We start from the raw sequence: 21,573 nt of genomic DNA on the forward strand, positions 1-21,573 counted from the left end.
AGAAGATTATCTCCACCCCCCGTGTGATGTTAGACCACCCAGCGTAACAAGACTGTTGTGCGGATAGACCAAGGCACCATGTTGGTAAGTGTTGCAGACCCATCACCTTTCTGCTTCTGTTTTTGTACATTCTTTTTCGCAAGAGATGGTGGTTGCTTTGTGGGCCTACGTCTAGCTAGCTGTGGTCTAAGTGTTAGATTGTGATTTCTAATCCCTGGAAAGTGGTCGAGAGGTGGTTTAGTTGGTGCCCTCTCCCGCTGTTTGCTTCGAGATGCTTCTTCAGAACCAATCCCCCCTGTGCTATGCCCCTGTCGCTTCACTATTTGGCAACTTGCTTTGGGTCTTGATGAAACGAAAGGGCCATGCACACTGTAGGAAACCGTGCTGCTCAGGCTACCATTCCTGTTCATCCAGAGCCTTGCAAGAAGCAACACGAAGATCCAGTTTGCCTCGAGATGTTTCGTTAACCCTCCTCTAAATTTCTCGTGGCAAGCCCATCACTTCACTATCTCGCAGATTTCTTGAAGGTCGCTGTACTGTAAGAACCGTGCTGTCGAGGCCAGGCTATAGGAAGTTGCAACGAACCACAGGCACCGGAAACCAAAATTTGATTCGGGCTAGAAGACGCAAACAAAATCCCTTTTAAGCAAAGGTGACCGGAAGCCCAAAGGCAGTGATCATCTTGTGGTTAGGCACCTCCCTCCCCACTCCCATCGATCCTGAGATCGCGCGTATCAGAAAGCCCCCCACGACTGGTTCTCTCTTTCAGGCTGTACCCCCCGCGGCGAGGACCCGACACGTCAATATTCCCCCGCCGATTCCGGCCGCCGTTCTGTGGCTGCGGACGCCTTCAACCCTTGCCCGCTTTCCTTTTCCCTTCCGCCTCCGCCCTCGCAGCGGCGGCGGCCAGAACACGCGCGCTGTCGTTGGCCACGGCCCGGAGCAGAGAAGACTACTCCGTGAGACCGTGACCGCACGAAAAGCCACTTTCTTTTCTGCACACCGAGCATTCTCGTGCTCCGATCACTTGCGAAAAGGAAAAGACGTGGCGGTACTAGTACTAGGCTACTACCGGCACGCACTGATTCAAGCGAACAGAGGGGTATTTGTCTGGTCAACAATCGAGGCCCTCTCCCTCACTCTGGTTGTCGCGCATCGTTCTTTTTGGAACAGGAAATGGAATCGTTTGCCTCGCATTTCCGTTCTCCAGTGCAGAGAAAACCACATCCGCGTCCAATCAACTGCCAAACCATGATCGCGAAGAATGGCGCTAGAAATAATTGGTCGTAAAGAATGACCCTATGGCATCAATCGAGCGGCCTTTGCGTCACCATCGTATCTAGTACTGGTACGTGTCCGTGTACAAGCCTTTTTCTGCTCAGTATTGTATTCTCGTACAAGGTGATGCATCTTGCCCAGTTGCCCTCCTACTCCTAGTAATCTGATCTGAGAGATGATTGGCTGGAGAAAGAATTGTTTACACCATCTGTTCCATCACGGCGTCGAGATACTAGTCAGCACCACTCAGTTGCCGTAGCATACAAAGCTGCCGCGTAGACCACGCTCACTCTCTCGCTCACTCAAACAGCCATGTGACAGATAGATCCGATCTTACCAGGTCAGACCGCTCCTCAACCAATCACCGGATGCCAGGTGCCCTCCGCTCACCGGCACCTGCCCGGACACGCTCGATCCTTGCGGTGAAAGATCTCGACTGGTGCCGGTAACAAACGAGCGCGGACACCTGGCGTCCTCCGGTTGGCCGAGACCTACTCCCCGCGCGCTTATAAAAGAGCCCGGCCAACGGCTGCTCTTGCTCATCGACTGATCGCTCCAGCCCTCGCGACTCCCGAATCGCTTGCGCTTCTTCCGCTCTTGAAAAATCTTTCGGTAGATTCTCGCGGCTTCCTCTTCTGTTTCTTCCAGCCGCTGCTCCTCCTCCTCGTGCGAGGATCCATGGCCACGACGATAGACTGGCACGGCCGCAACGCCGCTCTGTACGAGATGGCGGCGGACAGCAAGGAGCTCGTGCGCGCGCTTGCGGCCGCCCCGCCCATGCAGCAGGCTCCGACCATCTCGTTCGCGTACCCCTGCAGCTCCGGCGCGGAGCGGCAGGGCGCGGCGGGCTCGCTCCTCGGCGGCGGCGGCCTGACGCTCGCGCAGGTGCTCCAGGTGCAGTCGCAGCTCCAGTTCCTGCGCCGGCCGGCCGGTGGCGCGCTGGCCGCGGTGGCCACGCACCCGATGAAGCGGCCGGGCGTGGTGAAGGCGCCGGCGCCGGTGCCGCGGCCGGTGTCCAAGCTGTACCGCGGCGTCCGGCAGCGGCATTGGGGGAAGTGGGTTGCGGAGATCCGCCTGCCGCGCAACCGCACCCGCCTCTGGCTCGGCACCTTCGACACCGCCGAGGAGGCCGCGCTCGCCTACGACAGCGCCGCGTTCCGCCTCCGCGGGGACTCCGCAAGGCTCAACTTCCCCGAGCTCAGGCGCGGCGGCGCGCACCTTGGCCCGCCGCTCCACGCCGCGGTCGACGCCAAGCTCCACGCCATCTGCAACGGCACGGACGTAGCGCCGCCGCAGAACCAGAGTCAGAGCCAGAGAAACGCCACGGCGGCGACGGCAGCAACGACTCCGAGCACATTCTCCTCGGCGAGCCCGGACGTCAAGAGCGAGCCGGGTTGCTCCGGGTCCGAGAGCTCGTCGTCCGCGGACGGCGACGTGTCCTCGACCGGCTCCTCCGACGTGGTTCCGGAGATGCAACTTCTCGACTTCTCTGAAGCGCCATGGGACGAATCCGAGAGCTTCCACCTGCGCAAGTACCCCTCGCTGGAGATCGACTGGGACTCGATCCTTTCGTAACGCAAAGGCTCTGCTCATCTCGTCCCCCGGTTCCTGATGATCAAGCTGTTCTTGGTTGCTCTGTACTTCACAGCGCTCAAAAGATCAAAGTGGTGTCATGGTGTTTAGGTACTTGTTGGTTTAGGTTTTGGGTTTGATCATGTCTAGCATCAACCCCTGGTCTGCTTGGTTTTTAAATGGCATTGCCAGGAAGGAGATCTCAGCACTTTGGGTTATGGAAATTACTATTCTGCATGCAAAAGTCTCGTGTATATACATTTGAAATCTACACTGTAGTTGCAATAATCCAATAAATACCACTTTGTGACACTGAATTGCTGATGGTTTTTTGTTCTGTGTTCATATGTTACTGTTCATAATAGCATAGCACAAATTGGATGGGAATTATATATGAGTTAGAACAAATGAAAGTTGATTTTACACTGAACAGTAGAACATTCATGACTCTATATGTGGACTATTTAACTGTAGCAAGTAGAAATGAAGAAGCACATTTTGATTAGGATCAGCCAAAATGCTCAAAACATGCGATTTGCTACACGGGGAGTGTTAGGTTGCGTCACTGCGATATATGATTGTTTGATGGTTTTACCACGGAATTGCTTTGCCTTTATCTTTTGGAATGATGTGGTCTTGTAATTTCCATTTCATATTCAATTTTCATGTCATTGTACAGATCTGAATCTTTACCACTTTGACATTGGACATAAATGATGCCAAAAGCATTTTCACCTGGATAAAAAGGTATAATGCAATTCAAAACTTGATGTGCAGAAGCTTTTAAAATCTCTTCTGAAACCACTTTTAAAATATTCGCCTTTCAATGCAGAAAGATATTTTCAATCCACTTCAAAGAAAACTGTGTTAAATACTAATATTGTTTGTTATTTTTTCCATCCATTCTAAAATTTCTCAAATATCCGAAGTCTGTAATTTGTTAGCTCAAAATTGAAGTAACTGATAGAAAAGGTGTGATGTTTTCCCCTGCTGGTCTTCATACTAACCTTTGTACTAGTCCTTGCAGCACATATCTTCTTTCGAATAGTACTACTCATATATCTGTTGCTGCATAGGAGGGAAAGCATCTGGATCTCTTTTTTCGCTTGTTCGTAGTTTAAAATGACCAGAGTGTCATGTGGGGAAGTCAGGACTCCACGTTATCACAACGTTGCTTTGGCTTAATATAATGCTAATCCAATTCCCCAGAAGGAGGAAACCAGGTAATTAGCTGGCATCTGGCAATCACCACAATTTACATGGTTTATCTCAAAGTTCATTGTACGCTGTTCAGTGTAACTTTGTCGCTTCTATCAAACAATTCGTTTGCCTTTTGGTTGATGCATGAACCTTGAGAAACGCGTTAATTGGCACTTGGCTCTGTCTTTGGTTCATTAGAGAACTTGGAGCTTGATCAGAAGCTTTGTATTCTCTCTGTAGCTCTGGAAAAAGAATTTGAAGAGAAAAAAAACACATTCGGTTAACAAGCTTGTTTGCCGTTGGTTTCAAGTTTCAACATTAGCCTAGCCTACCATGGAAATATACTGCAAGCATCGTTACCAAACTTTAAATAAGTGAAACTGGAGGTCGATCAAGCTCCTGATAATATATTTTGTTGCTTTTAAACTATTAATGCTCAACTTGCTAATCCTGGTTGGTTTATATCACTTTACAGATCAGTATGGTCTATCCACAGCTTGCTTTTGTGGTCATTTTCATGCTCTAGTCCATCATGGCATTGACCATTCATATTTTCTTATGCATATCCTCTCATGGAGGCTGGAGATAGATAACCAGAGCTTGCAGAAAAGCACTAATAATGCTCAGCCATTGTCAGGTGAGGTCAACCCCATAATCCCTGTCCCAATGTCAACTCTACTCTCTTAGAGCACTCAAGGAGATTGGGCAGGGATGCCCACTAGCCACTATGTTGCCACCTGCCAATGCCATGATGGTCCACTGCATAGCTACCTTTGAGCTGACTTCTTGTTCATCTCAAAGGCTGGAGACCTAAGAATGGAGGACTATGAGCTAATGCAAGGATTAGTTTAAAATTTAAAAAGAACTGATCCGTTGAAAAGATAGTTGGGATGGAGGGGAAAGGAAACCCATCCAACAATTCAACCCATGAGTTGGTCATGACAACAAGATTCACTTGGCAAGAAAAGGCTACCCTCTTAGGGATAATGTTTGTAATCACATAGGCTGGTAGGCTTGATCATGACATTTCTGTTTATAGCTTAGCTTGTTAAGCGTTGACCCGAGTAAAGCAGGACGATATTCATGCTTTATGAAGCTTTTTATCATGGCTATGCTAGGTTTCCATAAGCCGTTTGGGTTTCATTTGCTTTGTTGACCGCGTTTCCATGCGAGATTGGTGCACAAACTGCATACTATGCTGAGTCTGTGGCTGGCTGGAACTGGGTGAAGTATGAGCCAGCGAATGTTGATCTGTTTGACTTACTCAGTTGTCACTTGCCAAACTCCAAACGTCAGAAGGGAAAAACGATGCTGCAGTAGGAATGCGAGATCAGGAAAAACGAGCTGTTTTTTTAGTAGGAACCATTATTGTGATCTATGAGTAGTTGGACAGTTCTGATTGCAAGCTGCAGAAAGATGGATGGATAATGGACTGAAAACTGAAACTCTCTGAAAGCGAAGCAGTGTGCATGAACCCTACCTTTGAAAAACCTGTGCTCCTGTCCTGCAGATTGGTACACTGAACTAGGCATGTGCGTGCGTGCGTGCCATGCTGATTCTTAACACAATCACGGGCCTGGCCGAGTGGGCGGCAGGGGGAGCTGGCGCGCGGGATATCATTCAGTGCCCAAAGCCATGTCGGCAGCGCTCAATATCTGTCAGTCGCAACACTGCCATAGTTGACTTGGCTGATCTCGCAATCTCCTGACAAGTGTCAATTCAGCAATCGGTCTGAAAAGGAGTTCATACCTGCGCTGTACTACGTGCTTCTTTTTATGAAAACTACTATGATCATTTAGGAAAGAGGTCACGGGTCATTGCCTTGCAGCTCGCCATCTGTTTATCTGTTTGACTGTTTCAGTATTCACGATGAATGCAACGAGTTCAAGCTCCTCTCTGGGAATGCCGGCGAGAGCTGTTCCAAGCCCCGCGTACGCGTAAGAATGACACCTTCATTTCCCTTCGCGTATCTCCTTCCAAAATTCCAGACATGGGTTTAGATTTCCTTCACATCCCATTCAAACCCCACATTTCCCCCCTTCCCAAGCACAACAACCTCGTCTAGAAAAAAGGAGAGGGCCTGGAGTGGGCTGAAAGAGAGGAGGCAGTAGGTTTCAGCCGGCTGGAAACATTCATTGTACTGGAAAAGAAAGAGGAGGTCGAGTTGGGCCGACCCTGGGCTGGTATTGGGAAGGAAACGACTTTTGGCCTGCGAGAGGCTTTCGAATTTTAGAAATAATTTAAACACTTTCGGAGAAAGGGATATTCATATTCGACTCTATGTTTTGCATTCTGCCTGTACGTTTGTGTTCGAAATTACTTTGGAAGTATATGGAGTATAAGTAGTTTTTTTGAGATCTGGAGTATAAAGAAGTTGATGCCACAACAGCTTCATCTCCTAACTGTAATGCGCTTGACATGATGTGACAACTGAACCATTGTGAGATTCTGCGCCATGACCTCGGTATCCATCAGCTTTGACCGCAGTCGCGGCGGGTAAGCCGCCGCCGGCCGGCAAGATGACCTAGCTTAGCTTGCGTTCTTCAGGTAGTGTCCGCTGTATAAGTGTTGTTAACTTGTTCGTCTGGTGGTTGCTCTTCCTACTTGTGTTTGTGAGGTGATGTCCATCGTGTAAGCGTTTCGTCTGGTGCTCGTTCCTGCTTGTGTTCTTGAGGTGGTGTCGGTTGTGTGACTGTAAGCGTTCATCTGTTACAAGTTCCTGCTTGTGTCAATTGGGAACAAATTAAAGCTGGGTGTTGTGTTCTTGCTGGTTGTGCACAACGTTTAGTTCGTGATGATCTAGCCATTATGAGTCAGCATACCAGCATTGCGCCAAACATGTGTGGTGCTGTCTCTGCAATCCGGACTCCAACGCCATGATCAGTTCGTCACAATTTACAATTTACATACATATAAGTGTCTAAAGAATTTCACAGCATTTTACACACAAAAGGCGCGAGCACGATCTTACTCCCCGTTCGCTTTCATACGCCGCCACGACCGCGCCGTCAGTTCCCACGATTGCATCGCGCAAGCGCCCACACAAAATTGTCAGGTGATGAAGCTGCTCTTGCAGCTCTGCGACGAAATGTGCACGTCCTCCCTCAGCCCGGCGGCGCCGATGTCGCATCCCACCGCCAGCCTCCTCTGCCCGAACCCGAGCGCGCCGACGTGCACCTGCACGGTGACCATCACGGTGAGCCGGAGCGCGAGGTGGTCCTTGGACCCGCCGAGCGCCTTGTCCACGGCCTTGGGCGTGTCGCCGTCGTGCGGCGCCCCGCGCAGCACCATGCTGAAGTCCGTTGCGTCCTCGCCGCCGTCCGCCGGCTGCCCGATGTTGCCAGCGGCGAGCGTCGTCCCGTGGTGGAGCAGCCTCGCCGACCCGCTCCTGTACCACAGCGCCGTCATCTTGTTCGGGTTCACCGCCGTGAGGAAGAAGTCGTAGTCCGCGCGCGGCGGCCGGGACTCGCGGCGCACGGTGAGCCTGTCGACGGAGAAGCTCGGGACGCCCGGCCGCAGCACGACGAGGGAGATCAGGACGGCGGCGCCCAGCAGCACGGCGGCCGCGAGAACCGCGCCGAGCGTGCGCGCCACGCACGGGGAGCACGCGGGCCCATCCTGCTTCTTCTTCGCCTCGCCGCCGCCGCGCGCGTTCCGGTAGCGCTCGGCGAGGTACGCGTTCTCGGGGGGCGGGACGCGGTATATCTGGTCCTTCTGGACCCGGACGACGTACATGTCGTGCGCGGGCGTGGTCGCCGCGGCGGCGGCGGCGGCGGGTTCGAGCGGCGAGCCGAACGCGGTGGAGACCGCGGAGGAGGTCGGCTCGGGCGACGCCGGGACCGCCGGTGGGAGGGCCCTCTCCGCCATGCCGGGGGGAGGGACGGAGGCGGCGAGGGGCGGGGCGGGGCGATGGGAGTGGCGGAGGCGGAGGGCGTCGCATCAGGGGTGCGTGGCCCGCGCGGGCGATTTGGAGGGAAAACAGGGGGAGCGGCCGTGCGCGCCAACGGGAGGACACGGTTTTAACGACTCGCCTATTGTTGGGTAGGCAGCCACGACCCGGTCAACGGCCTACGCCACGCAGTGGCCGGGCCCCCCTCCAAAGCCTCCAAGCTCAAAGGGCGGGTTCGTTGCGCCGCGCGCCGGTTTCACCCGCCGCCGGTTGCAACCTGCAACGGCGTCGCGCCGGACGCGGCACCGGCCCAGCCGCTTCACTTGCTTCCGTCCTGCCTTCAACACTTCTGGTCGGCTGCCCGTCCCTGCTGCTTCATACGTCTGGATCTGTGCCCCGCCATCATGCTTGTCCGGCTCCCCGCTGCGGTGTGGGTTTGGGACACATCGGGTGAAAGCCCAACGGTGACATCCTCAGGTGCCACTCTCCTCCTTGGAGGCGTCGCGATGATGCGTTTTTGGATCTCACTCCACTCTCGATGAAGATCCTCCAGGTGAAAATTGTGCTTCGGTTGGCTGGAGCAGCGATGGCAACGTTTGCGAACGCCGTTCATGACATCGTTGTGGATGATCTCTTGTCGATGTTGTGTGGTTGTTAGGTAGTGGTCATGGGGTTGGCTTGCTTGCCTGTCCTTGATAAGTTTGCGCCACTATGGGAGCATGGCGGAGATCCAGCAAAGGTTGTTCAATGGGTGTGATGAGAGGTTTTTTAAGACCATGATCGATATCGACTTAGTGCGGTATAAGCGATATGGCTCGTCGAGCATATTAGATGGCCGTTTTTCTGCAGGATGTTTCTGACATCAAGAGTTTTTAAGCAAACAAGTGATGTGAAGATTTTTTGCTGCACAAGTACAAAACAAGTCCGAAGCAAGGACATAGAAGTTTGAAACTTAGATTTTCTAGCTTTCTTTCTTAATTCTAACATTTTGGTGAAAGAATATGTTTGGTCAATTTGGTTTTGTTTAAACATCCTTTACTTTTACATTTTGAGATACTTGTGAGATATTGGTAGAGATATTTTTGGTGAAATTTGTGCTATATCTATTTGTTCTTTTATTTTAAAAGTTATTGCTTATGTTTTAGTTTATGAAAAAACTAAACCATCATGTCTTTTTATAAAATACACAATTGCAAGTTTCGAGAAATGTCACCTAACAAATAGCTAAACATAGTTTTTTTTAAAAAAATACCCAATTGCGACAACTGCCTCGTTAGAGTGAAACATCAGTAGCACTTTTGTCGTTTCATTAAGGTTACAGGGGTCATTGCCGCCTCCCCCTTGTGTTGTCATCCAAGTCGTTTTCAGGCGCATGACTACACAAACTCCTGTTGATTTCGAGGTTGAAGTGTCTAGATACCACGAGCAAATTAGTCCAAAATTTAAGCGAGGGTTATCTAGTGCACAGTTCCTGTTGAAATAAAACCCAAATACAATTAAATCTAGAATCTAATCTAAGTGGGGCATGTGCCCCACTAGGTCCTCACTATGCCCTCGTTAGGTTCGCCAGTGCTATACATCTAGGTTAACTTTAAACATACATTATGTTTTGCAATAAACCCAACTATAGCCTCATTATGTAATTAGGAAGACCTAGAGGGGGTTTGATGTGATGCGCAGGCATCCTAGTTGATTTTATTGACTTTAGTGTATTATAATTGACAACGGTGTGGTATGCATGTTTCATGTTAACATCCTAACCCTCCCTTTTTCCCTTAAATAAAAAACTAACCAATGATAAACAAATCTTGAAGAGATAATGGTTTTTTAACCAAAACTACTGTTCTGTTGCTATCCAGATTGGTGCTTAAATGGAGCCTTGGCCTATGGATGCAAAATTGGCTAGATAGACAACACGGACATAGCTGATGATTCATGTGACCAAAAATAAAATCATGTGATGTGTTGTTTATTAACTTGGCAACCGCAATACCTCCAAGATAAGATATGATTTGCTACCATGGTAAGAACGCGTGTGATTTGTCTCCAGCAGTAAGAATGTGTATGATTTGTTTCAAAGACTAATCATGCTGTTACTTATTACAGCATAATCCTATCAGATGAACATGGAAAATTAATGGCCAAAGAGACGACATACATGGTTTCAAATTTTTTCAAGGGAGTCTATAAAATCAGTTTGTGTCTAGATGGTGCATCTAGTTTATATTGCCGATTTTTTACTTCATATTGAAGTCCTAGCGCAGAAGAAACTGCCTAAGAGTTATTCAAAAAAAAATGAAAAGAACTACTCCCTCCTTCCCAAATTATAGGTTGTTTTGGTATTTCTATACTCATAACTTTTGCTATGCACCTAAATCTATAATACGTCTAGATAGTAAAAACTACTCCTTTCATTACAAATACTATTTATTTTAACTTTTTTAATACATACCTTCTGACATGCACCTAAATATATATATGATACATAGCAAAAATTATGTATCTAGAAAAGCTAAAATAAATAGTAATTTAGGACGAAGGTATGTATATAGAAAAGCTAAAATAATTTATAATTTAAAATGGAGGGAGTACATAACGAGTTCGTAGTTCGTAGAAGGATTACGTATTTTATTACGTGCTAAATAAAGGCTCGTCAGATTGAGCATATAAAAAGACCGGCGTACGTATCAAGGCAAATTAAGATAGACCCAAAACTTGGCCCTGAATCTCTCTATTCTTGGTCTGTGAGGCACATAAGCTCAACGGTGGTGTACCTTTCTTTCCATGGTTATTTTAAAATCAACAAGTTCTTCATTATTTTGTCTACGAGTTTAACATGTTGAATCGCGTCTTATGTGCATGGCACAACAGATTTTTGCTCACAAGAATATCACCTCCCTACTTCTGCGCATGCAAACAAATAGATCAGAGTTAGTTGTAACAGACTCAGATTTACCTCTAACTACCATAGGGCATATACACGTATATGTCTACGTGGCCATGACATAGCCAGATGGATGGATGCTGCGGTGTAACTTTTTTTTTTTTTTTTGAGGGCTACTGCGGTGTTGTACTGCCTTCCACCAATGCTGCGCAGCGCAGGGCAGGAGAGGATTGCAGGAGGAGGAGCTGAGGGCTGAGGCTGAGCAAAGCCGCCAAAGCCCAGCCCAGTAGGTTGGCTATAAAACCCCCGCACTGCATCTGCCGTCCTCCGCCTCTCCCCTTTTGCATGCCTCACCGGCCTCTCCACCTCCTCCCCCTCCGCCTCCCTCCAATTCGATACCACTGCTAACCCCTGCTCCCCCAATCCGGATCCCCCCAACCGATCCCCCGGATTCGCCGTCCCATCTTCCCGTGCCGGGTCCGCGATTCCATCCCCACTCCCGCAATCTGATCGGATCTTTCGTCTCCCTGGTGGGTTTTGATTTCCCATCGTTTTTTCTTGGATTGCGTGTGTGTGTGTTTCGGAGCGTTGTTGATTGGTATGGAGATGAGGGGTGCGAAGGCGGCGGCGGCGGCGGCGGAGAGGACGGAGGAGAAAGAGATGGACTTGCTCCTCAGCGAGATCCCCCACGTCACGTCGCCGCAGGAGCAGCGCGGCGTCGGCGTCATCGGCCACGGCAACGGCGTTCATGGTGCCGCGGGCGCCCACGGGTACGCCGCGCCGCGCTACGGCGAGGACGGCTACTTCGCCATGGTCCTGAACCGTCGCGATGATGGTGCTCCACCCCAGGGCGGCGGCGGCGGTGGTGGCGGCGGCGCTGCAGGGGGCGTGGGCTTCGCCGCGCCGCTTCCCCTGGGCTCCGCGCCATCGCGGGTGTCAGGACCGTTCGTCGGGGGCGCGGCGCTGTCGCCGCCGCCGCTGGCGCGGGCGGTTGGCGACCCGGAGCAGCAGTGGCTCGCGAACCAGCTCCGCGGCCTGCGCATTGGGGACGCGCAGGCCGCGCTCCAGCGCCAGGGCCCGCCGCCGGTCAAGAGCGCGACCCCGACTGATGTCTCTGCGGCGCTCGGCGCGTACAATGGGTACAACTTCGCGGCGCCAGGTTCTTCCGTCCACCATGAGCACGTGTTCCTTGATCAGGCCAAAGCGGTGGGGTACGTCGCCCCGCGGCCGCAGTGCTTCGTGTCGGACGTCGGCTTGGATGGCTACGGCGGCTTCCCCAGAGGCTTGGACACCAGCATTGGCGGCTTCGTGTACAATAGGGTAGGGCATGGCACTGGCATTGGCTGGGGCCAAGGTTTGGTGCACCCTGATCTCGCCGAGTCCTACTTGCTTTCCAGGCACACTGGTGCAGAGTTTTTCAGGACGAATCCGGTTGCTCTTGACGTCCGCGGTGGACCAAAGCTACAATATGCATATGGTGTCCCCATGGCAGATAACATGTTTGCTAGAAGTGCAAACCAGTTTGAGGCATTCCGATGTGAGAACAGTCTGATGTTTGATGGGAAGAAGAACATGAACTTCTTGGAACGTGGGAAGGAGAGGAGATTCCAGCAGTTTGCCAATACCAGGGCACTGGAGCTTGGGAATTCTAGGACTATGAGGTATGAGAACATGGTTCGGGTCAAGGAATACATCTACTTCATGGCCAAGGACCAGTATGGGTGCCGGTATTTGCAGCAGAAGTTTGATGAAGGGAAGCATCATGTTGATGTGATCTTTGAAGGAATCATCAACCACATTGCAGACCTTATGACCAACTCTTTTGCCAACTATCTTGTACAGAAGATGCTGGTCGTGTGTGATGACGAGCAAAGGCTGAGGATCATTGCTGTGCTGACACAGGATCCTGTGAAGCTGGTTGCTATCTCTCAAAACATGCATGGGTAATGCTCTTTTCTTCTGAAAATTAATCAGATAATTGCGCTATGATCCCTGTCTGATATTAGAAGCATTAGTACTTGTTAACCAATTATGGCAATTGCTGATTTTAGAATGTTGTTGTTTGAGTCAGTACAATGAAGTATGCAGGCATTAACGAGTGTGTTGTGATGCTAACATTTCATTGCGGACCCATTTTGTTTAGTGAGGGCATGCAACGATGCTGATGATTTGGTTGTCTTGATTTGTTTCAGGACAAGGGCAGTGCAGAAATTGATAGAGACTGTTACGACCAGAGAGCAGATTGTGCTCATTACTTCAGCCCTACAGCCAGCCTTCATCGAGCTTGTCAATGACCCTAATGGTAATCATGTAATACAGAAGTGCCTGACAAACTTTGGGGCGGAGGATAACAAGGTACATAATAGTTCCTAGTTTGCGAACTTGTTTCTTCTGTTTGTAAATTCTGACTTGGAGTAAGTAGCTGTCGCATTCTTTCTCATGTCACTGACTTTTGAGTAACTGGCAGTCTGGCACATAAGTTAGAGAAATGATGCTGGACACATGTAATTTACTGGCTGCGGATACCAAACAGTTTGCATGATTTTAGCGCAAGCACAAGCATTTCATAATTTCAGTTAGCAATGTGTGTTCATATGCATCTTCAATCAGACATTTTCTTGCATCAAGTAGTTCTCTTCAAATGACTTTGCTCGAGCTGTTTCTTTTAAAATATTTTTGCTTACAGACTAGCAAACATTTAACCATCCATCAGTATGTAAATATGTTTTTCTTGAATCTCTGCTTGTGTATGAATTAGCCTACCACAGTTTACTATGGTATTTTCTCCAGAGGCTTTGTTTGGATACGAAAACAGTATCATTTAATTTTATTTTTTTGCGTATTCATGAAATTATGAGGTCTGTATCCACCTGAATTCAAGATTGCAGGGACGAATTGAGACATTTAGAAAGTTTGGGATCTGAAATGAAATAATACACAAAATTCAACTGCATTCAGTAACTAATAACCAAACTGTAGCTATGCTTTACTAAATTATCTGTGTTTAAGTGCCAAGGACCATTTCTTTATGCATGTCGTTTCATAGTGGTGGTGATGTCTTACGATCTGCCTTAAGAACCTCACTCCTCTTGTTATTGACTTTCACTATGAGATCTTGTGCTTTTTTTCACATAACTTGTGCATGGGAATACATGTTCTGTGCATGCACATGGTTTTTATGCACTAGTGATAGAGAAATTAGGGGGTAGATACGATCATGTTGCTAATTTTCAGTTCCTAGGATTTTTCAAGTGAAAATTACAAGGTCCTTGTCTGTATGCTCAAATTTTCATATTAGTATAGTACTTCATATATTATCTTGCCGGAGATCAATGTTATGTCATGAAATTCTTCTGCTAGCAAATATATGCTAAGTATGCATTGATCTTACTTTACTAGAGTATCTGCAGCATATTTATATTTACTTTTTTAAACAGTTCATATTCGAGGCTGCTGCAGTTAATTGTTTTGATATGGCAATACATCGCCATGGATGCTGTGTTCTGCAACGTTGCATATCTTGTGCACGTGGTGGATACCAAGCCAAGCTAATTGTGGAAATATGTGCTCATGGCTTTGAGCTTGCTCAAGATCCATTTGGGTAAACCCTTCGTTGCTTATAATGTATATTGTTGCAAGAAACAACATTACTTTGTGCTTGTTTTTCCCATACAGTACTGATCTGTCCGGTAGATTGTAGTCCTCCTTGTACCTTGTTAGCTCACTGCTTTAATTTAGTGTAGAAAATATATGTTTCCCTTGTTAATATAAACCTGTATATATGTATCTTAGTTCAAATTCTATGCATGTTCCAAAAGTTTTCTCAGTGGTCCTGTGTAGATATCTTCAGAAGATAACATATTGTATTACCATGGACAGTGATTAGTGAAATAAAAAAAAAGTATGATGGTATTATAAACTTTGTGCCAAGCCGCTACCTAGATGGACTGAATGGTTTCCACCTTTACTTTTCTAAAAAACAAAGGGCACTCAACCTGTTTGAATAGGCAGGGATTTGTCCAATTCCCTTAGATTGGCATGCTTTATTCATTCAAGGGGGGTGATCCTAATCCCCTTCGTTCATACAAGCCTAAAATGTTTAGTTTATATATTACTCCCTCCGTTTCAAATTGTAGGTCGTTTTAGCTTTTCTAGGTTCAGCAAAAGCTATGCACCTAGATATAATATATGTCTAGATGCATAATAATATTTATGAACCTAGAAAACTATGCACTAGAAAAGCCAAAACAACATACAATTTGGGACGGAGGGAGTATATTTTTACGATTTTGTTTCTCTATACTGCTGGCAATATTCAACTGTATCCACTCATCCCACAAAACTAAGATTGCTTTCCCATTTTCCCTTATTCACAGGAACTATGTGGTACAGTATGTTCTGAATCTGAAAATTCCTTCTGCAAATGCTCACTTGGCATCTCAGTTTGAAGGAGGGTATGTTTATCTCTCAAAGCAGAAGGTGAGCAGCAATGTGGTGGAGAAATGCCTGAAGAATTTCCCGGATGATGCCAAAGCTGTCATAGTGCATGAATTGCTCAGTGGGTCTCATTTTGAACAATTGCTGCAAGACCCTTACGCCAACTACGTCATCCACACCGCCCTTCTCAACACCAGGGTGAGTATGCCATAGCACAGAAATTCATCATCTACATTGCGTTCCCTCCTTCACAAATGTTTTTTCCTCCATGGCAGGGCCATCTTCACAATGCCCTTGTCGAAGCTATCCGTCCTCATGAGGACGCCATCCGGACCAGCCCCTGTTGCAAAAGGATCTCCAGGGCCCTCTCCAGGAGGTGAGAGAGGTGTACAACCTGTATACCAAGAAGGCTACCTGTATTTCATTGTTGTCAATTTATGTTCACTATAATGTACTTGTCCACGGCGCCCAACACGAGCCTCGTCAGGGTCCTGAAAAGGCGGGTTTTTGTTGCAAGAACAGCGGTTTAAGTTATCGTCAGGTTGTAAAAATTTTCCCCAGGTGGTACACGTCTGTCTTCTGTGGTGTAGTTTTTTTTGCCGCACGCCTAGTCCTGATGGTGGTGCTGTAGTGTAGAGTTGTAAAAGGAACCCGTGTGCTTTCCACCTTGTCTCTGCTTCGTAGCTTCTGTACTGTTTTCCACGTAGGATTGTGTGAATTGTTACAGTTGGACAAGTGGTTATACTTGTTTGCTTTTAAATACATAATGATGTCTTTTGAGGAACAATTTCATCAGATTTAGCGGAAATTGGCGTAACTTTTACCTGAGCTTTGGATGAGGGAAAAAATGTACTGCAGTGTAGTACTGATCCGCTACTTTGAGAATATGAACTTGCCAACTTTCTTGTTGAAGTGATATGCATTTTGCTGTGTTTTTCTCAAAGAAAAACCCTGATTTCAGCAACTAGCTTGCTGCTGGGATAATGGACTCCCGTCAATGGTGGAATGGAATGGGGATTTGTGTTTCTCAAGCTGTCGTGCATCGTGGATGTGGTCAGCAGCCGAGTGAGCCCGGAGGCGACAGGGTTGAGAAGCCTACGACAACCAAGAACTACCCTGTACGCAGAAAATGGGTTTCTTCTCCGGAGACACAAGCGAATGGAACCACCTGTAACGGGAAAACCAGCAGCAGCAGCGGTGCTGCACCAGAAAGAGTAACTAGGATCGATACTAGAACTAGCAAGAACGGCGCGCTCCGCCGCGCCCGTATAAGCAGCACGCCGGCGGTGGAGAAAGCAGGCGCGTCGCGGCCACCTCGGCTCCGGCACCGGCAGCGGAGGAGGCAGGCGCGGCGCGGGCAGGTCGGCCCCGGCCCCGGCAGCGGAGGAGGCAGGCGCGGCGCGGTCAGGTCGGCTCTCGCGGCCACCTCGGCCTCGGCCGTGGCGGAGGCGGAGGCGGCCGGCGCGACCCCGACGGAGCGAGCCGGCTGCCCCAAGCGGCGCGGCATGGCCGGCTGGCTTCCCCACGCCGCCAAGGCCGACCGGCCCCGACGCTGGCGGCGCGAGCGAGGCCGACCCCGGCGGAGGCCTACCGGCGCGGTCCCGGCAGCGTGGGCCTACCGGCGCGGTCCCCGTCGGCGGAGGGAGGGAGGCAGTGAGGAAAGCGCGGCGTGGCCCGCCGGCAGAGGGAGGGGGAGGGCGGCGCGTCCGCCAGCAGGGGGGGCGGCGCGTCTCGTAGGAGGAGGGAGCGGCGGCTCGCCGGCGGAGGGAGCGAGGGGAGGGCGCCGCGGGTCGTCGGAGCAGGCAGGAGGAGGGTGGCGCGGCTCGTCGGAGGAGGGAGGGGGCTCCGGCCGCAGCGGCGGGGACGGCCGGCGCGGGCCCCCACGGCAGCGGAGGAGGCAGGCGCGGCGCGGCCAGGTCGGCTCTCGCGGCCACGGCAGCGGAGCGAGCCGGCGGCCCCAAGCGGCGCGGCATGGCCGGCTGGCTTCCCCACGCCGGCAAGGCCGACCGGCCCCGACCCCGGCGGAGCGAGCGAGGCCGACCCGGCGCGGTCCGGCGGCGTCGGCCTTGGCCGGCGCGACGAGCCGGCGGTCCCCAACGGCGCGGGTGACCACCCCGACGGCGGACCCGGCACGGCGGCGGGTTCGATTTTTTCAGCAAGGGACGGACGGCAGGTCCGTTGAGGCGTCTGTTTTGGAAAAAAAAAGAAGAAGAAGAAGGCAAGGCTGATACGCTAAGCGCTGGGAGAGCGGCAAATCTTCCAGCGATACATCACATATATGGGCAGAACGTAAGTGCAAAAAACAAAAAACAATAGTTTCGACTCCGCTGGGGATCGAACCCAGAATCTCTGGTTCCGTAGACCAGCGCCTTATCCATTGGGCCACGGAGTCCTTGATACTTTTCATTCCTAATATTACGATTTTAACTTTTTTACTGTGGGTGTTAGTTTTAACAAGGGTACTTCCAAATGTTGTTTAGTACTGCAATTGATGGATATGCTAATGCCTATACGTAACGTAAGATTTATATGACTATAACTGCATCTCAGAGCGTCGACTAGCTCTAATATATATAGCTGAATATTGGATGTGAGTATTTGATTCAGTTTGTAAAAGATAGCTGCCGTTACCTTCACAGATTTTGTCTCTGGGTTTCAAAACAGTTATGTATGGCAACTTGATAAACAAATCTGTACACAGAAATTACCTCTCCCCTATGGATATCACTACTGGATGCAAACCCACTCTTAATCTCTGTGAAAGTACTAACTCAAATGTAGTAGCCGTACTACTACTGTAGCTTCTCTGAACACAAAACTCTGCAAGTCTCAACAAGAGCAACCACCTGATTTCTGCTCCACCTGCGCATTTGCGCCTGAAGCTGACGACCCTGTGGAAGGTCTGAGGTTTATGTCGACCATGTCCTCCTGCTTTGCTGACGAGATCGCGTCCAGCCCAGGAAGGGATCCAGCGATCTTGCGGAACAGAGGCTGCAGGATCCAAGTGTTCCGTAAGAATTGTCAGATGTTTGAGCAGTCATCGATGAGCAATAGAGAGCTTTTGCAAGTGAAAGTAAAGATGTGAGTTGGAACCTTGATGTTGAACCCAGCCTTTGCACTGGTTTCTATGAACATGGCACCATGCTCCTGTGCTTTGGCTTCTCCTTCGTGAGTGGACACTTTCCTGGTTACATACAAAGATTAAAATTGAGCAGGCTAGTTGTCTACTTCATACAAAAGCATAAAAATGGAGTAAGACATTGTCAATGGAAATGGAATAATAAACTGGTATTATAAGAATGGCTGAAATTCACAGCTATAAACCTCTTGTCGACAATGTCAGTTTTATTTCCGACAAGGAAGATGAGCACATCGCCACCTCTTTGTGTATTCACTTCCTCGATCCACTTTGACGTATTCAGAAAGGATTGCCTGTCTGCAAAGAAGGACGACATGAGCCGGCATTGTGCATACATTTTCACCTAACTCGTTAAAAAAACATTGCCTGAAACAAATAATCCAACACAGTAGTAGCTTTTCTGAAAGAAAAATCTGAAATCAGCATGTCCAATTGTATGGCTAATTGATCTTTGGAAGTTGGAAATTAAGCACGAGTGTCAAAAATTCTCTACAAGGTGCTAATTCATGTCCCACTTTGCGTGGAAAGCAAAGCTTACATAACGTACGCTAGTGGGAAATGTTTTGGAGACGGTCAACTTACCAGTCACATCGTAAACGATGACGGCCACGGAGGAGTCTCTGATGTAGCTCGGGATCAGGCTCCGGAACCTCTCCTGCCCAGCTGTGTCCCTGCACATTTTCACATTTACGAACTCAATCTCTAGCAGTCAATTTGCGCGATTTCTTTCAGTGTATTGGAATTTGGAAAAGAGATTTCGACAGATCGATCTTCTCTCTAGTCACGAGTAAGCACAAGCGAACTACATGGGCAATCAGACGATCCACAAAGCAGAAGGTTCAGTTACGAGTTCAGAGTCGGAAGGAGTTGTTTGGATACGTACCAGAGCTGGAGGCGGACGGTGCGATCCTCGAGGTACATCGTCTTGGACAGGAAGTCGATCCCGATCGTCGCCTGCATCGAGAAGCAGAGGGGGGGTCATCAGATTTCGCCGATCGGCGGCCTCAAAACACACAAGAGAACTCTCCATTCGAGAGAGGAGCAGAGAACCGAGGGTCGCCGGCGGCGGCGCGACGGAGATAAACCCACCTGGTAGGTGTCGTCGAACTTGTCGTACATGAAGCGGGTGATGATGGCCGTCTTGCCCACGGCCTGGTCGCCCAGGAACACCAGCTTGTACTTGGCCAGCGCCGACACCACCGGCGCCATGGGATCCCCGTCACCGGGCCGCCTCCTCCTTCTGTCCGGTTGCTTAGATGCTGGAGATCAAGCAGAGCTTCGTGTTTGGGAGTTCGGACGCGTGCAACCGATGGAAAGGGGAGGAAAAAGGGAGGACAGTTGCTTTGAACGGGGAAGAAGGGGGTCGCTTTCGGCGTTTCAAACTAGGACTTTCCTCGTCGTGGGGTGGGCCGAGGAAGAAGAACGGAAGGAGGGAGCGTTTCTTGCAGACGCGATCACCCCCCACCAATTCTGCCAAATCTGTTTGGGTGGGAAATCGTGTGGGGTCAGCGCTGATGAGCGTACAGCTAATGGTGGTACTCGGCGCGCGGGAGGACCAAAGGAACCATCCGCGTGAAGCCGTGGGCTGCTTCGTCGACTCGCGCGCAACGGCGGCCACGGAAACGGAAGCTTTAGCGCGGGCGCGAGGCCGCGAGCCACTTCGTCCGGTCATCCGGTGCCGAGTCCAGGCACACACGGCGCGCGCGCTCGTCCCTCGGGCGTGACCGGGCACGACCGCACGAGTACAGAGTTCGCCACGCGACGTAAAGCGAGAAGTCCCAAAGTCCAAACCGAACACGCCGGTTTGACTCTTTTAAAAATGATCAAATGGGTCGGGCTAAAACCTCTCCTTCGGCAGAGAGACATGCCAGCTTGCAGGCAGGATCTTGCTTGTTGGGCTAGAACTCTTTTTGTATGAGTTGGTCCAGGTTGCGGATTGTTGAATGGGCCAAATCATCAGACGTAGCCTTAATTTGATGGGCCAAGGCCTTTTTCAAGCCTAAATGTGTGCAAACGGGGAAGAAGTCACTGAGAACTTAAGAAGCAGGACTGCAGGACCTCTCAAAAAAAAAAAGCAGGACTGCAGGAGCATGCAGATGCACCAACACCCGCACTCGACCGCAACAGTGGATAAACTGTGTGGGGGTAATAGCTTTGCATTCACCTATTGACGCTCGACTCTAATTGAACAAAGAGGAATGGTGCATCCTATTGGCCAGCTAAAGTAGATGCCATACTCACGCACATATAACCAGACAGTGAATAACGTGTGTTATGCTGCTGCTGCGTAACAGAGCATATAAATGCATAAAGTCTACAACGAAATGGCAACTTTAACCGAACGCAGGGGTAGTAATAGTAGCAAATCCAACGCTCCACCAAAGCCAACACGCGCGCCGCCGTTACGGAGGGTGACGCAGTTCACACCGTATCGGATCAGTATGAGCAGCGCTCGCTCCGCCTCTGCACACAAACTGGCATGGGCGCAGGCGCAGGCGGCAGGCTGCAGGCAGGAGTGTAATGAGGTTCGCCGGGGTCGATCAGATCGGGTACGGCCGCGCCGGCGGGTAGTAATCGCCGCCTTAAAGGCCGCACCCAACTCAGGCGAGCTCGCCCTCGCCACCGCCGGCCTCCCCCCGCTGTGCGCCAACGGCGACTACTAACTCCCCGTATTTATTGCCTACGGGTACGTACTCCTCCTCAATCCTCATGTATATTTTGTGTACACTGTATCGCGCCGAGACGACATGACAGACAGCAATTCTGGCGAGTGAGCTAGTACCAATTGTGTATTCAATACCCACTCATTCATTCATTCATCGGCGTCGGCAGGTCGTCGTTCGATCAGCGACGACGACCTTGACCGCGACCGGCGTACTCCGTGCTCGACCGCGCCTCTTCCCTTCGGAGTTCCGATCCGTCATGCGATTCATGCAGCGCCCAGCTCTGGGTGGGGCGTGCACGGCATGCAGCCGAGCGCGCGTGCTGTAGGAACCGCCGCGCCGGGATCGTCGTGGCGGCGACCGCGCTGCGCGCGTATGGCAGGTGCGCAGCAGAGATGCTTAGCCGGATCATCATTGGCATGCGCGCGTTTCGTGCATCTACAGTTGCCAACATTTATGCCCGTCGCCCTGCCATGTCTCCGGTTCCGTTCCGGCCACTGCACCAGCCTCC

General features: G+C 50.2%; 4 protein-coding genes and 1 non-coding gene across 5 annotated transcripts; 2 read left to right on the plus strand and 3 right to left on the minus strand.

Moving 5' to 3' along the window:
• The first annotated feature begins 1,800 nt into the window (after positions 1 to 1,800).
• LOC117835802 (ethylene-responsive transcription factor RAP2-4) lies at positions 1,801 to 3,167 on the plus strand. Its single transcript, XM_034715122.2, has one exon. The coding sequence runs from the start codon at positions 1,957 to 1,959 to the stop codon at positions 2,851 to 2,853; it is 897 nt and encodes a 298-aa protein (XP_034571013.1). The 5' UTR covers positions 1,801 to 1,956; the 3' UTR covers positions 2,854 to 3,167.
• A 3,520-nt stretch (positions 3,168 to 6,687) lies between these two features.
• LOC117835655 (NDR1/HIN1-like protein 13) lies at positions 6,688 to 8,626 on the minus strand. The gene has a single exon (XM_034715004.2). It carries the CDS (start codon positions 7,915 to 7,917, stop codon positions 7,102 to 7,104), a length of 816 nt encoding a protein of 271 aa, XP_034570895.1. The 5' UTR covers positions 7,918 to 8,626; the 3' UTR covers positions 6,688 to 7,101.
• Positions 8,627 to 11,178: 2,552 nt separating this feature from the next.
• On the plus strand, positions 11,179 to 16,043 carry LOC117836071 (uncharacterized). Its single transcript, XM_034715431.2, has 5 exons — positions 11,179 to 12,766; positions 13,016 to 13,178; positions 14,261 to 14,424; positions 15,200 to 15,458; positions 15,536 to 16,043. Exons 1-5 carry the CDS (start codon positions 11,424 to 11,426, stop codon positions 15,638 to 15,640), a joined length of 2,034 nt encoding a protein of 677 aa, XP_034571322.1. The 5' UTR covers positions 11,179 to 11,423; the 3' UTR covers positions 15,641 to 16,043.
• Positions 16,044 to 17,579: 1,536 nt separating this feature from the next.
• On the minus strand, positions 17,580 to 17,652 carry TRNAR-ACG (transfer RNA arginine (anticodon ACG)). Its single transcript has one exon. It is a non-coding gene; the product is annotated as a tRNA-Arg (tRNA).
• Positions 17,653 to 17,867: 215 nt separating this feature from the next.
• On the minus strand, positions 17,868 to 19,931 carry LOC117836072 (ras-related protein RABH1b). The gene is made up of 6 exons (XM_034715433.2): positions 19,489 to 19,931; positions 19,283 to 19,353; positions 18,982 to 19,070; positions 18,585 to 18,696; positions 18,354 to 18,444; positions 17,868 to 18,251 (listed from the first exon to the last, which is right to left on the minus strand). The coding sequence occupies exons 1-6, from the start codon at positions 19,606 to 19,608 to the stop codon at positions 18,090 to 18,092; spliced, it is 645 nt and encodes a 214-aa protein (XP_034571324.1). The 5' UTR covers positions 19,609 to 19,931; the 3' UTR covers positions 17,868 to 18,089.
• Between the last annotated feature and the right edge of the window lie 1,642 nt (positions 19,932 to 21,573).

This window comes from Setaria viridis, chromosome 9 (assembly GCF_005286985.2).
Source record: "Setaria viridis chromosome 9, Setaria_viridis_v4.0, whole genome shotgun sequence".
NCBI classification, from domain to species: Eukaryota; Viridiplantae; Streptophyta; class Magnoliopsida; order Poales; family Poaceae; genus Setaria; species Setaria viridis.

What these genes read in the sequence shown, in the direction of transcription:
- LOC117835802 (XM_034715122.2), top strand. Translation starts at nt 1,957, where the DNA reads ATGGCCACGACGATAGACTGGCACGGCCGCAACGCCGCTCTGTACGAG.
- LOC117835655 (XM_034715004.2), bottom strand. Translation starts at nt 7,917, where the DNA reads ATGGCGGAGAGGGCCCTCCCACCGGCGGTCCCGGCGTCGCCCGAGCCG.
- LOC117836071 (XM_034715431.2), top strand. Translation starts at nt 11,424, where the DNA reads ATGGAGATGAGGGGTGCGAAGGCGGCGGCGGCGGCGGCGGAGAGGACG. An exon ending in TTGGGGCGGAGGATAACAAG is followed by an intron (nt 13,179 to 14,260) that starts GTACATAATAGT and finishes TTTTTTAAACAG; the next exon opens with TTCATATTCGAGGCTGCTGC. An exon ending in CTTGCTCAAGATCCATTTGG is followed by an intron (nt 14,425 to 15,199) that starts GTAAACCCTTCG and finishes CCTTATTCACAG; the next exon opens with GAACTATGTGGTACAGTATG.
- LOC117836072 (XM_034715433.2), bottom strand. Translation starts at nt 19,608, where the DNA reads ATGGCGCCGGTGGTGTCGGCGCTGGCCAAGTACAAGCTGGTGTTCCTG. An exon ending in AGTTCGACGACACCTACCAG is followed by an intron (nt 19,354 to 19,488) that starts GTGGGTTTATCT and finishes TTCTCGATGCAG; the next exon opens with GCGACGATCGGGATCGACTT. An exon ending in ACTGACATTGTCGACAAGAG is followed by an intron (nt 18,445 to 18,584) that starts GTTTATAGCTGT and finishes GTATGTAACCAG; the next exon opens with GAAAGTGTCCACTCACGAAG.